Genomic DNA, 14,141 nt, shown 5'->3' with positions numbered 1-14,141 from the left:
TCCTTTTAACAAAATACAACTATGTGGAGCGTCATGCATATTTTTAATCCATATTGAAGAAGAACTTAAAATGTCAGGAGTCCAGCCTGCTGAATGCAACACTTCCCTCCAGGTTAAACTTCAGAATAGAAACCGTCAAATCTCAGTCCATCACTCATGTCAACAAGAAAGGGTATGAAATTAGCTTGTTGTCAATGACTAAACAAAAAATGTTACAGATTGCTTGATACTTTTTGTACGTACTTTGTCAGTACAAAATTTTAAGAGGTCACAGAGAGTATAAAGTAAGAGAAAATTTAGTTCATCACAAATCTTCCAGTTTGGAGAAGATGAAAGCTCTAGATATATTGACAAAGAATCTGCAATACCTATGTGTCTTTCTACAGGACACTGAAGTATAGATGTTATACTCATTTCTTGGTGTTTCAGATTCTGAAGAGTATGTTAATGTCATCAAAAAAACAAACACTTCTCAATTACACAATAAACAAAATCGCAACAACTGATTTGACAAGAGCCACTGAAATAAAGATCTCCGCTTCTGCTAATAAAAGGATGACATGTAAAAAATAAAGATTTCTGTTTGAATCAGCAAATTAATTTGCATCTTTTTCATTGCCATAAAGTTGTAGTAATTGTTACTCAAAGGCAGAAAGTAAAATTTTACCTTTATACAAATGTTAAAACCATGGCAACTGGGAATTTGATTCTTCTTAATAAATTGTTTAAAAAGTACCACAGTTCAATATTTTAAATTCCTGTTGCATGTTACTTACACCTCTAACATGAAACATTGATTGTGACTTTATACAGTTTTATTACAGCTTAAACAAAGATGTGAACCTAAATTCTGTATGAATGACATCAGTAGTTAAGTATCTAACAAGAAATGATCATCACTATAAATCTATTTTACATTTTACAATGATTGTTTAAGACAGCTGAGCCTCATATGAGCTGAAAGAGGATGTCAGCATACAGCAGCTGCTGATAATAACCAGCATGTGTTGGCAAGAGCTTTTTGTTTTCTGAAGATAATTAAAATTTGCTATAGTTTTCCAGCTGCTACATAGTCAAGAAGGAATACTTTTAAAAAATTCGTGGGCCATTTTTTATTCTCTTTAAAGGCATTGCGACCATCTCCACTGAAAAGTCACTGAAGACAATTCTTTTATTTCAGTTTTCCATATTTTCTACAAAACAAACTGCACAGCAATAGTTTAGACCAGAAAATTGTTAACTGTCAGCTGAGGAGGAAGAAAGCATTGTAGTAACATAAATGTTTTGCTGAACAAGAAAACAGAGGAACACAAGTAGTTGTATCCTTATCCTTAAAATTCTGTATAATCTGTATTCACCTTGTATTTTAAAAGCTACAGTCTTTCTTTATTGGGATCACTGTGTTTTGAAATACTTTCTGCTTTCAGTACCAGTCAGCAGATACCGTGGAGATATAAAAAGCCCTGCCAGTGTGGGCAGTAAATAGCTCTGTAGAGCTACAATTAAAATGCCAGTAGTTTTATACTGGTCCTCATTAAAGCCTTAAGATGGGATATTTCCAGGATTTTAGACTACAGTCTTTCTAATTCTCCTGTAACTTCACACACAGTGGCTGGGCACGACTCTCTTCCTGCTTGTACAACTCTAGGCCCTATGCCCAACGAGAGTCCAACAGCAATGCAGTATTTTTCTTGAACAAAGTCTTCTACAGAAGTGGTCCAAACCACAATTTTCTAGAACAATGCAACTTCAAAGGACTGAGCCACTTCTGAACAACACATAGTTACCCAGTTAAAGTCATATCAGGGCTATGATAAAGTAATATCCACTCTTTTTTTCCATATCACACGTTTTGCAGGCTGTTCTTTGTAGAACCAATGCAGATGAACCTGCCTTGAGCAACCCGTGCCAGTGGTCCTAAATGGAGGTTATCAGAGAGCTAATGAATGAAACTCTCTGGAGACCAGCTCTCCCTGTGCTAGAGTACTGTCAGAATAAAGAAAAGCAGGATAGTGAAATGACGTGGGGTAAAGCTAATGATTTTTATACTTTTGAAATCTTAATTTATGTATAAAACAGTTAAATGACTACAGAATTGTATTCGTTCCACACCTTTAAGAGCTGACAGGATATCCTGCAGAAAGATGAGGGCAGATTGCTGGGTCTGGTACTGAGCAGCGCTCTCTACACTATGGGAGGAGGAGAACATTCCCAGTCATTGCAACTTCCAGCAGTGGTGAACTGTTTAAATCTTTGTACTTGAAGTGTCTAGTGCCATCAGAAATCTAATTTTTAAGCTTATAAAATTATCTAAATACATATACAAATATCTATACAAAGACAGATGATATATAGATAGATATATATAGATATATATATATAGAGAGAGAGAGAGAGAGAGAGAGAGATAGATAGATAGATAGACAGATAGAAAGAAAGAAGATACATAAGAGATAGGTTGTTCAGCTTCTACACTGTATCCCAATAACCTTAGATTATCTTACTCTGCTCTCATATCAGAATATATGTCTCATGTGCAAGCACCTGAGCTCCATTCCACGGCAAGCTTGGCTGTCAGCAGTGACGGAGCCACAGCAATACCTCAGGGGTGGGTTTTGGGACACACACTGGGCTCTAGGCCACCCCTTCTGTGTCAGGAGTGGCCCCTGGACTAGCAAACATGCGATGTAGCAGTGTACAACAGGGCTAATGGGAATGTAAGTGACCCCTCCTCACAGCCCTCATTGGTGTTAGCTTTCCATGAGCACCTGAGGTACAAAGTGGTTTGCAATCTCAGACTGAATATACAATTCAACTAACAGAAAAGATACTAAATTTCCCTTGACAATAGTCCAGTTCTCTCACTCAGCTTAACAACGTCAGAAGCCAGATTACAGCCTTGAAATATGGATCAAGCACTTTGTCAGTCTTAAAATAGACTTTCAGAACCCAGTATCAGAGAAAAGAAGTATTACTGAAAAAAAAGTTCATTTTAGACCTTTTTTTAGCAGCTGCAATTGTTTCCTCTTAAACTTCAGAGGACAGAAATAATGAATTGATCTTCAGATAAGAGGCCACTTGAAATAATAAGACTTTCAGCAAATAACACCACCATTATGCACCAGGGAGCTGAAGCACTTATTATGCAGTTCAGCAAAAACTCAAAAGACACAAAGAATTCGACATGACTGGCAGCAGTAACATCTAAAAATAGCTCAGCATAAAGCGAATTAAAATGTCACGGGAATTTTTTTCCTTCCTTCAGAAGCTGCTGGTGAATAGATTGTTCTTGGTCTGAACAGACAAACCCCATGGCCCACGTGCAAGTGCAAGAGCAGCCCATTGCCTCCTGCCAGCACTCACGGCCCCTTCAATGAGGACGTCAGAGCTGTGAGCTGCTGGGAAGGGATGGCCTGAAGCATCTCAGAGGGGACCCACTGCCGCGCACTCCCTTGGGGAGCACCACTCATGTAATGTCTGGACAGCCGGCAGTGGGGTGGAGACAGCTCTGGCTTTCAGCATGAAGTGGTGGATGAAGGTATAATAATCTTGGCCATGAATCAGTGCTGGTATTATTCGGTACAAGCTACATCACTCAGGCAGTGGTAGGAAATGCAGCTTTTGCTGCAATGGCTTGGGTTTTGGCACGGATATCTAGTTTTAATGCAGAATCAGCAGTCCGAATGATTAAGTGGTTTGGGGTGAAGTATTCTGAATAGTTTGGAAGGGACTTTTAAAACAGGTATAGTCCAATTCTTACTGAATTTAAAAGAAAAAAAAACCCTTTTAACTTTGGATAAGACCTAGCGAGACCACCACGCTTTTAAGGAAGTGAAGCCGACAGAATGGCAGTTTTAAAAAGTCCTCAGAAATATCTATAAATATGCTTGTAAAAATGAAAGGAAAAAGGAAAAAAATTAGAAGTCAAGGACTTACTGCCTCCCTGTCAGTGCCAAGTATTAACTTTTGGATTTCACATTATCCCCCTCAGATAAATGTTTGCAGGAAGAGAAAGCCATTATCTTTGAAGTTACAGAATGATTAGATATTCAGCTGCCACCATCAGATGCAATTAAAGACACAAAACTTAGATTCATGCCACAGAACATTTGAGTTTGCCAAAGATATTATGAAATACCACATTGTGCGGTTCTAAGAGCCTTGTCCTGTCCAGCCTCCCACTCCCATACCAGTTGGAGACTAGGAAAAACTAATAGTTCTGTCGCTTCCTGAAGCTAAAAGGATGCACAAGGACCGTGCTTTTCACACGAGTCCTACACTTGTGCCAACCCAGTGTTGACAGAAACACTTCTTTCTCAAATCCAGAGTCACCTTACATCTTTGGTCCCTTCTCAAGTCTTAGGTACATCGAAAGGATGCTCAATGACACTGCAGTTATGGGGATGAGCAATATGATCTAATTACTTGGAGTAGTCTTTGCAGGCTCTGATTTTACACAAATTTGGGATATTGATTTCAAAAGAACAGGGTTGTGGTTAGCTAATGTGAACTGTCTGCTGCACAGTATGAAATAATGAAAAAGACTTAAGTAGTCATTTTTTTAACAGAATTTACTTCTGCATTTATGCAGGATGGAAAAGGTAGTTCACAATAATATACATCTACTTTTGCATACCTTTTTCAGAAACTTCAAAGCATTAAAATTGTGCTACAGCAAGAAATGTTTACCTTTCTGGGGGTAAATAGTACCGAAACATTAATGTTTAGATTTTTAGACCTGTGGAGCAAGGTTTCTCCTCATTTTATATCTCCTGTGGCAGTGCAAAGAGTGGTTACACTTACATTGCCCAATGAAAGACTGCTTGACTCCTTGATCAAGTAGCATTGCTCAGCTCATGTTCACACTACCTAGGACTAGTCCTCTCTCCCATAAACTTGCTCAGGGTTGAGTTATCTGGAGAAGGCCAAAATAGACCCAGGGAGTTGTCTGCTCAGTGGAGATGGGATTAGTCCAACTCATCTCCCATCCCTCTTATTCAGCAGTACAGACAGGCCCACTCAGGCTTAGGGGGACATTTTACTTCCATAGACCTAGTACCAACACAGGAACATGACGTGTTAACACCTAATGTCTTCAAGCAGAAATTTGTGGGCTACAGGCATAATCCACATTGAAGTATTGGCCCAAAGGATGCGTTTATAAGGAAGTGGAAAGAATTGTCAGGGATCTAGAGAAAAATGTCAGGATTCAGGCTGTGCTGGGGGGTTAGAGAAGAGTAAAAGCTGTACAATCATCCTTGCTTCTGGACACATTCCCCAGCAAAGGCTGTACTGCAGCCTTTAAGGAAATGCCTTTCCTTAATGAGAGGGTGTCATATTCTCCTGCAAATGTGACTTCAATAAGGAAACTGAGAAATCTCCCGGAAAGATGGCAGGTTTGGGGACGGGGGATACTGGCAGGTGTGTGTTGGTGGCTAAAGAGGGTAAGAGCTACAATCAAATTTAGAGATGTGGCCCGCCTTGAACTTGCTGCTTTTTTTCCATATTCCTAAACCACTCGAGTGACGGAGAACTAGAAATTAGCACGGCACAATCGATAAAATAAACAAACCATGAAAGACATTGGCGACACATTAAGGAGAAAAAGTCAGATATGCTTTAGGCCATTAGGATTAAATGAGAGTGACAACAATGAATATATATATATATATACAAATTTTGCTTCCAAATCCTGAAAAACTTTGCTCGCACAAACAGACCTTCCTTAACCACAATCCTATCAAAAGAGAGCACAACTATTGCCAAAGGCCTTTACTATCTAGCTCATTAAAACAATACCACTTGACATTATTAGGATTTATTATTTTGCTCCTTTAGTACAGAGGAAGATTCATCTGAGTAAGTTGCAAGGCCGAGTCCTTCTTTGGCAAAGGACTTTGAGTGGAAAGCAAAGCGTCTGGTATGTTCCAGCAAGGCAGTTTCCACACTTGGCAGATGTTATTGACTTAAGATGTACTGTGCAGCCCATATTTTAAAATAAGCTATTTCTCTGAGATCACCTAACTTATCACAAGGACAGAAACTTTTGCTCATCTGCGGGTGTTATATTAGTCAAAACCCCACGTAGCCTGAAGTGTTATGGAGTTATTTTCTTCTCCTAGTAGAATTAACCTCCTCAACCCTGTTAACAGATGAGAGACGAAAAGCCACAACGTGTTTTCAGACTGAGTCATGCACATTCTTTTCAGCTAAGCCATAATGCTCCCAAGTTCTCTGAATCATGTTGTCTGCTCTTAAATAGCTCCTAAATGGTCCAGCCTGAGGTGCTCAGGCCCTCTTCTCCCCCACCACACGATGGTGTGCGGTCAGTGTTGTGATGATCTGCTCTAGTAAGCTCAGCTGACCTGCTGAACTGAACCTGAGGGGAAATTCAACAGGTTGGTAAGCAAAAGCACACACATGAGTGTTTTACAAGGCATGAAGATGAGGGTTTACTGACCTGCCCACATTCAAACACCTGTAAAATACACGTCAATAAGAAATTACACAACTAGCATATATTGGATCAAGCCCACAGGCCATATAATTCAGCATTTTACCCTCATAAGCAGTTATTGCAAGGTATAACAAACTCAACAATGGACAATTGTTGAATAGCCTAATAACCTAACTACAAGGGACCTGTTTTCTCAGTCCCTTGGATCAGAGGCTTAGACACTAATCTAAATATATATGATGCCCTATATGAAACAGCACATGTATTTGTTTCAGTACAACTAGAAATCTGAGAATAGTGTATGATACTAGTAAGATAAAAACAATGACTACAGCTGAGATGATACCAATGACTTTATAGTGTTTGCATTTGAAACAAAATGGAGGAATAAAAAGCCCATAAGGATCTATTGCCTAGAGAGAAAAACAATATCTGGCTGAATCTAAAACTGCGGATTTTTTAAATTAACACTTATGGTGCTCAGGGCACAAATACTGCACTTTATTTTCAGGGATTTATGTATAAATACAGACACAAGAGTCTCACAGTAACAAAAGTGCTATGTACGGATTCTTTTAATTAATCTATTTTTGTGAGTAATTTCTGTTTTACTTCTGTTATGTAGCATTTCATATACCCCATTTACTTATCACTACTTCTTCTAAATTTAAACTAAAAAAAATATAATGATGTTCACACTAATGATTCATTTATTGAGCATATATGCTACATTTATTTGGATTAAATGTATTTTAACATTACTGGCTCTAATTATACAATAGGATTAATGTGAAAATTAAAACTCTCCTCAGTGACCAATACAGAAGACATATAGCACAACTACAGCTGTTCATTTCACCACAAACAATTTCAAAACAAAAATGTCTCAAGTGAGGATTTCACCTTGGCTGAAATCCTGCTTTCAGTGAAATCAAGAGCAAAAGTCCCCTGACTTAAAAGAAGAGCCAAGATTTCCTTTTTGATGTCCAACCTGCATGTGTCAACCCAAGTGTCACAACACTCAGTGGCTGTGAAGTTATAAGGCCAGAAGGAACCACTGTCATCATTGAGCCTGATCTGCACTACCTCACAGGGCATTTCTTGGTATGTACCATATATCTTGACAATTTCAGCTTTTGAACCTCTTTGCCAGGTAGTGGCTCCAGTGAAGGTTTCTCTCTTTCAACTGTCCTGATATCTATGAAGTACAACTTTGTTAAATTTTAATTAGCTGGACTGCCATCTTTCACACCATACATATATATATATATATATATATATATATATGTATCTAAAAATAAACATACCTCAGGGCATTTTGAGTTTATAAATACCCCTCAGGTTGTTCACATTTTTTTGTGTGAAACTTTCACATAAATACTTCAGCCATTTCAGAATACAAGTTTAGGAAAAAAAGAAAATTAAAGAAATCCTACAGTTTGAGTTTAAAAACTCTAGTTTCTTGAAGTTTAGTGCTGAAGACTTGAGGAAAGACAGTGTGTGAGGAGGGAAAGATGATGGTTAAGAGACGTGGGGTCTCAGTTTCTAATGGATCTTCAGATTCTGTAAGATACTTAATCAATACTCAATATTGTTTAATGGACCCAAAGATCCCTCTGCTGTGAGCACATGCCCGCCCTGCACATGTCTGACACCGGAGAGGGTGACAGACCATGTCCCAGCTGAGGTCTACAAGGCACCTCTGCAGCTGAGGATGTTCATCCTGGTGCCCTGTGCCACCCCAGGCCCAGCCCCGTCCCCTCCTGTGTGCCTGGGCTGGGGTGCAGACATGGGGCCACCACAAGTGGAGGCACCAGGGGCTGAACAAAACTGCCAGTTGCTACTGCCAGAAGTCATCCCACAAGCTCAAGAAGCAGTAGGTCACTGGCACTGGTCAGAGATGACCTGAGTGGTGGTAGTTGTACCGTTACCACCAAGGCTGAATCTTGTGGGTTAATCTTTTACTTTCCTGGGTTGAGACAATAAAGTTTAAACATGTGTAGGTAAAAAGTGGCCAGCATCCAGGACATGGGAAATGCTATGATCTGGGTTGCCTGATCAACCATATTTTGTTTTCTTGTATGTCTGAACAAAGCCACTGTCTTTAATTACATAATCTTATCCCACTTCCCATCTCCATGGATGGACAATTACTCCATGTGTGTGTGCACATCCACAACATGATCCAGGCTTTTTTAATGCAGACTATGACTAGAACATTTTCACTTGCATGACCTCCAAGTTCTCCTTCTGTGTATGGGAGCATATTACAGCTATCTATTGCTGATACTTGCTTTGTTTTACATTAACAGTTGAAATTTAAACACACGTAAAATGCATAATTTTTTGCCAAATCACTCACATCCCTTTTTAACACTTTCCACAAACTGTACTCATGCTTAGAAAAAAAAGACTTAAACTTGCTGGACTAGCTCCAAAGGGAAGACAGTAGACAGAAACGATCATTTGTTTGTACCTCTAATGCTTGCTCAAACCAGACAAATGCAGCTGACACAGAGGTAATGGCACTCAGATCAAAACTAACTTGCAACATATGAGAGTATAAAATATCTGCTGATTGTTGAACAGAGAGTTTGCCTTGAAAAGCTATAGTACGCTTTGAGATCGCCTTATTGAACGATTTTCTTCAACTGCTCTTGCCTGTGGACGTGAACTGAGACAAATCACAAGGCGTTACTCACTGTGGGCAGGAATTTACTCACTGAGAACAGGAATTTGTCTTCTTTTAATTTGTTTCTTCGTATTATTTTTTTATTGAAAGTGCAGTCTAAGAATCAAATTCTACTGTAGATGAATGGGGACATTCCTTTACCAGCTATGCTAAGATGTGCAGGAGCAGATGTGGCTTCATTCACCTTCACTTACAGTCTACTTATGCTGCACAGTCAACAATTTCAATTTAATATTTTTAGACTATTACCTTAATTCCTCATTTGTTTTTACTTACAGCTACTTTTTATATTTTCTGTTCTGCACTGAATTTAGCCATATACTCTGAAAGAAATAAGAACTTTGTGACTCATGTAATATAAATTCTTGAAAGTCACCACCTTATTTATTTAAAGAGAACATGAGTAACCATTAATGAATTCTCACACAGTTACTGCATACACATTTTGAATAAATACCTCAGACCAAGCATGCTACACCCTGTTCTTTTATGCTGAGGCATGTGTCCCCTTCAGCGTGGAACTAACGGGCTTATGGGGAAAAGGGAATCATCAAAAGATCACATTTTGAAAATACCTATTTAATATCAGACAGATAATTACTACTCACATTCACAGCCCACCACATTTCTGCCTCAAGGAGTCAGTGGTGTACATAAACCAAATATTTAGGACTTTCAAAGTATGATCTGATTAAAATAACAGTCTAGTTCCTTTTATTTCCCTTGTGGTGGTTTTCTTTTTAGAAATGATTAAATAGTGTAATTCCTCTAATGATTCATTTAGTTTATTTTTAACTCACACCAAAAGAAAATACGAAGGAAGGCTTCTTCAGCAAATGTGTTTTTAAAGGAGGAAGAAAAGCTGTATTGCACAAGACGATAGAGTAATTTAGCATCGTTTGGAATAGTACACGCAGCTAATGACCGAAAAGATAGAGGAATATGTAACACTTTGTATTACAATGTGCTAGTGAACCAGGTTCCTATACTGGCACAGGAGCTTTGACTGCTCTATACATTGTACACGTTGTGATTCTATAAACCATTCCTTTCACTAAGGAAAAACATCCCTGATCTAAAAACTTCAGTGTTTTCTACTGTGGGTGCCCCTGTTTGGAAAACCAGCAACTGAAAATGATCTGCACAAGAAGTAGAGTGCAGGTATTCAAACAAGCCCCAAGGCAGCTTAGCACTTAAACATGTGGCAGATCTGTTTTCAGCAAAGCAATTAACCAGGCAGAATTCACTTTTCCAGTGATATTAAAATGCAGCCTGGATGTTTTTCTAAACATATGCTATAATTCAAACAATTATTAGATGGGGAGGTGCTAACACAAGAATTGGGGTAGCAGCATTCCAAGGAATTGTCTTACTGGCCTTAAAATGTATGATTCAAGGACATATGAATTCAAGGAGACTAAATACCTATTCACATGCTTTACTCAGGTGACTGAAAGCAAGTTTTGGTTTTCATCTTGCATCTCCCAATTTACTTTTCAATACATTCTTGACCAGCTGCTCTCTGGTGCTCCGTTAGTATGGAATCCCACTTGCCAATGGGGTAAAACTCACTCACCTCTAAAGGGACAGGCTGGTCCCTCCATCCATATTACAGTGCTCTTTCAGTGCCCTCTGGGACTGGGACTGCCTGCCGAACCCAGACACTGCTTACAGTCCGACTAAGGCGGGCACAGAGGGAGAAATGCTGACCCAGTGAACCCTCTCAAAATTCTTGTCAATCACTCTGACGCATCTAGGGTTTAATCCAGAGTGTAAACTGGAGGTTTCAGATTGAGTGATACTGGTTAGACTTAGACTTTTTGGTATTACTAACACAGCTATTTCAACACAATTACCATGTAGTAGTTGGAGCACTGAAGAAAAAATGTGTATTTTGCATATGATTTTCCACAAGATGTGTATATTCCCACATATGGACTCATACATAGATATCAGCATCTGTTTGCACACATAATTTCATTATTGCTAACGAACTGAGACTTAACTGACCCAGTTTTCCCTCAATAAAATAAGTGAAGAAATAAACAATACATTCTTATTGATCCAAAATACACAAATAATTAATATAATTGAACTGTAGCATATATCATATCATCAAGGCACTATAAAAACATCATTTCTCTGTGTGGAACAGGTCAGAAAGCAGCGACAAAGCACCTCAGACTGACCATCTATGCGACAACCTGGAGGCAGAAAAGTCACAGCTTGGAAACTTCTCTCTGTCCCACCACTCAGCCTCTCAAAAGCCTCAGCACCACTGGGTGGCTTTACCAGCCTCAGTTGTCCCGGACAGCTGATGGGTGATGGGTTACAACAGGGAATGTTAAACAGCACCACGACAGGTAGAGGAGTTGTGTAAGTCCATCTCATCCACAGCTGATGCTTGAAAAGTAAGCTGGTACTAGTACTGCACCAAAACCACTTTCAAATAAACCTGGAGAAACATAAATTACCCTTTCTTTCCGTTCAGTCCAGGCTGTACACTGGGTACAAAGAGTGACATAATATCCTTCCTGAAATCAGAGCTGCAGTGAGGACCAGTATCCTTCAAACATGACCAGTTCCTGAGACTGCCTTGCAAACAACTGCTTTTTCCTAATTGCCACAGAAACTATCTTTTTCATCTTTTTTTAAAAGCTGGCCAAAGTATTATGTATTGTTTTCTTTATAAAAGCAATAGAAGTTTCATCACTACATCACTGTACTTCTGCCAGAGTTTGACAACCACGGATATAAAGAATCTCACACAGAAATAGCTACTCCATTTAACGGCTGTTGGTCAGAAGCTCACATCAATTTCTGTGATATCTGCCAGATATGACAGTAAATTGTCTTAACTCTATGCCTGACCCTAGTTAGCAGAATCAAACATATTTTTACAAGCTGTCAAGAAAGTGACTGTTATCTTCAGTATTTTTTTTTAATGAAAAATACAAGACACACTCTTTTTCTGCATGCAGGATCGCATCTACTTTGGAAACATTCTTGGAAACAGGATGTTATACAAAACTATGATCAGTGCAAAACTGTGTATTGATTTGCTTTTTAATCTGGAAAAATCCGTACAGTTGGTTTTATTTTTTTGTATTTGCATTCATGATTCTGAGGATGATTTTAAATTGCATGCGCCGGCCAAAGGATTTGTTCCGAAGCCAACCTGCATTTAGCTTTAGTGCTGTAGATATACATTCAGAAAAACAAAATCAATACGTCTGTAATGACTGCCTAGATAACTGCATAAGCAGCTGCAGAAAGCCAAGTCAGCAATTATTTTTAAGGACATGTGACAAGTTTTCTAATCCTCTGACAGTTACGCATGCTTGTTTCCAAAGGATGTTATCCCAGCTGCTTCTTCTGGCTGCTCTGGACTTCTGCTTTGTTTTTAACTGTGATATTGTCTGTTGTCTCTCTGTGCTTTACCACGGGCAGGCTTTACCTGCAGCAATCGGAGCAGATGTACTGATGCCAGTAATTGTTCTGCGAGTCAGAAAAGACGAACTTCAGCACCTAACCTACCACACAGTTTATGATTAAAAGATAATTTGGTTAAATAGCTAATCATGCACTAGTGTTTGTCTCTTGGTTCTCTATGTATGCGTACATGTGTAGAAACAAAAAAGCACGGATGACTATTTCAAACTCTAGCCAGGTTAGTTCAGAAGAGAAACAGGAAAAGAGCCTGAAATATGAGGCATTAAAAGTTGTTCTCTTATGAAAGAGGAGACCTGCAGACCCTGCAACAACGCCAGGCTAAGGAGGGTTTCTGTCAGTGACTCACCTTGCTGAATTTTCGTCAGTAGCTGGTGACGGGCGAGAATCCTGCTCGTCCTGTAGGGAGGGCGCCTGGTAGTTTGATCGAATCGCAAGTACATCTCCTGGCCCTCCGGTGACACCGAGTTCAGGTAGTAACAGCCTGTGCCTGACGTCCTGGGCACCTGCTTAAACATTTCTGCTCCTTTAAAATCCCTCCGTCGGTCTGGGCTGTGGCTACTCCAGATTATAATCAGGGTAATGAAAGGAGGGAGGCAACAAGCCCTAGGGAGCTGAAAAGAGCAAGCGCTTTAAAAGAAAAAGGAGTGCCAAAAGCTACAACTCAGGATTCCTGCTTCTCCCACATGATCCGCACGGGCCAATCGCTCCGAGTCCAGCCTGTGGAAGCAGAGCCTGCCTGAGCGGGACAGCCAGCCTGGGACAGCCAGCCTGGGACAGCACCGGCAGCCCCTGGGCACATGGAGCTCACCCAGCACAGGGGGGCTGCACCGGGCCCCTCCGAAAGCAAAGAAGAAAAAGATGAAGACAGTTGGAAATGCCTGTTTTAAAGTACGCAGGGCTGTGGAAAACCTTTTCTTCCTCCGCCCCACACCACCCAGCTGTCGACTCATCTCTGGAGAAGATGCCCTCGACAGTTTTCTAAAAATCATACCCTTGTTTGCCAAGAAAAAGTCAGTTTACGGAAGGGCTGTCTGAATCCCCAAAACCACAAGGTACAAGGAGCACTTGGAACAAATGAAACCCTTGGGATGAAAAAAAAATGAACAACGCCTAGCAGCCGGCACTCAACAGTAAACAAAGTTTAAGAGTCCCAGATACTAGTGTCACCAAGAAATGGGCACAGCTTGGAAGAGAGGAAAGGGATGAACCTGTTCTTCAGGTTCCTCACCATAACATCTTTTGTGTTTTTGTAACAGACAGAGGAGAATCTGTTTTCATTCAGTCTTACATATCAACTATTGAGTTCGCAAAACATGCCATTTATTTAGCTGATTATATGGAAGCGGAACACTGCCATTTTTATCAGCAAGTGGGCAGCAAACTTGAGTAAAAATACACCAAAAAATGTCTTCCTAGTATGCCTGACAAATAATTTTCCATTCGATTTTTAAATACTAATATTTGTATTTAATACACCCCTAGCATGAGCTGATTTCTAAGGAAGCAGAGCTCTTTCCAGGGAGTTTTGTGATCAAGACA

General features: G+C 39.7%; 1 protein-coding gene across 4 annotated transcripts in view; it reads right to left on the bottom strand.

The window, feature by feature from the left end:
- STARD13 (StAR related lipid transfer domain containing 13) overlaps positions 1–14,141 on the bottom strand; it is a gene marked incomplete at its 5' end in the record, with an annotated part of 310,017 nt that overhangs the window by 108,251 nt on the left and 187,625 nt on the right. Inside the window, one exon of one of the 4 annotated variants that reach the window (XM_082046429.1) lies at positions 12,949–13,117. The exons of the other annotated variants lie outside the window; for them this stretch is intronic. Coding sequence (XP_081902555.1) covers positions 12,949–13,117 — 169 coding nt within the window. Of the gene's footprint in view, positions 1–12,948; positions 13,118–14,141 lie in introns of those variants that run through there. 4 annotated transcript variants of the gene reach the window in all.

Source organism: Streptopelia decaocto (assembly GCF_964273445.1).
Source record: "Streptopelia decaocto genome assembly, chromosome: 1".
NCBI lineage: Eukaryota > Metazoa > Chordata > Aves > Columbiformes > Columbidae > Streptopelia > Streptopelia decaocto.
The sequence above is the reverse complement of the archived record's forward strand: the minus strand, read 5'-3'. Positions and strand labels throughout refer to the sequence as shown.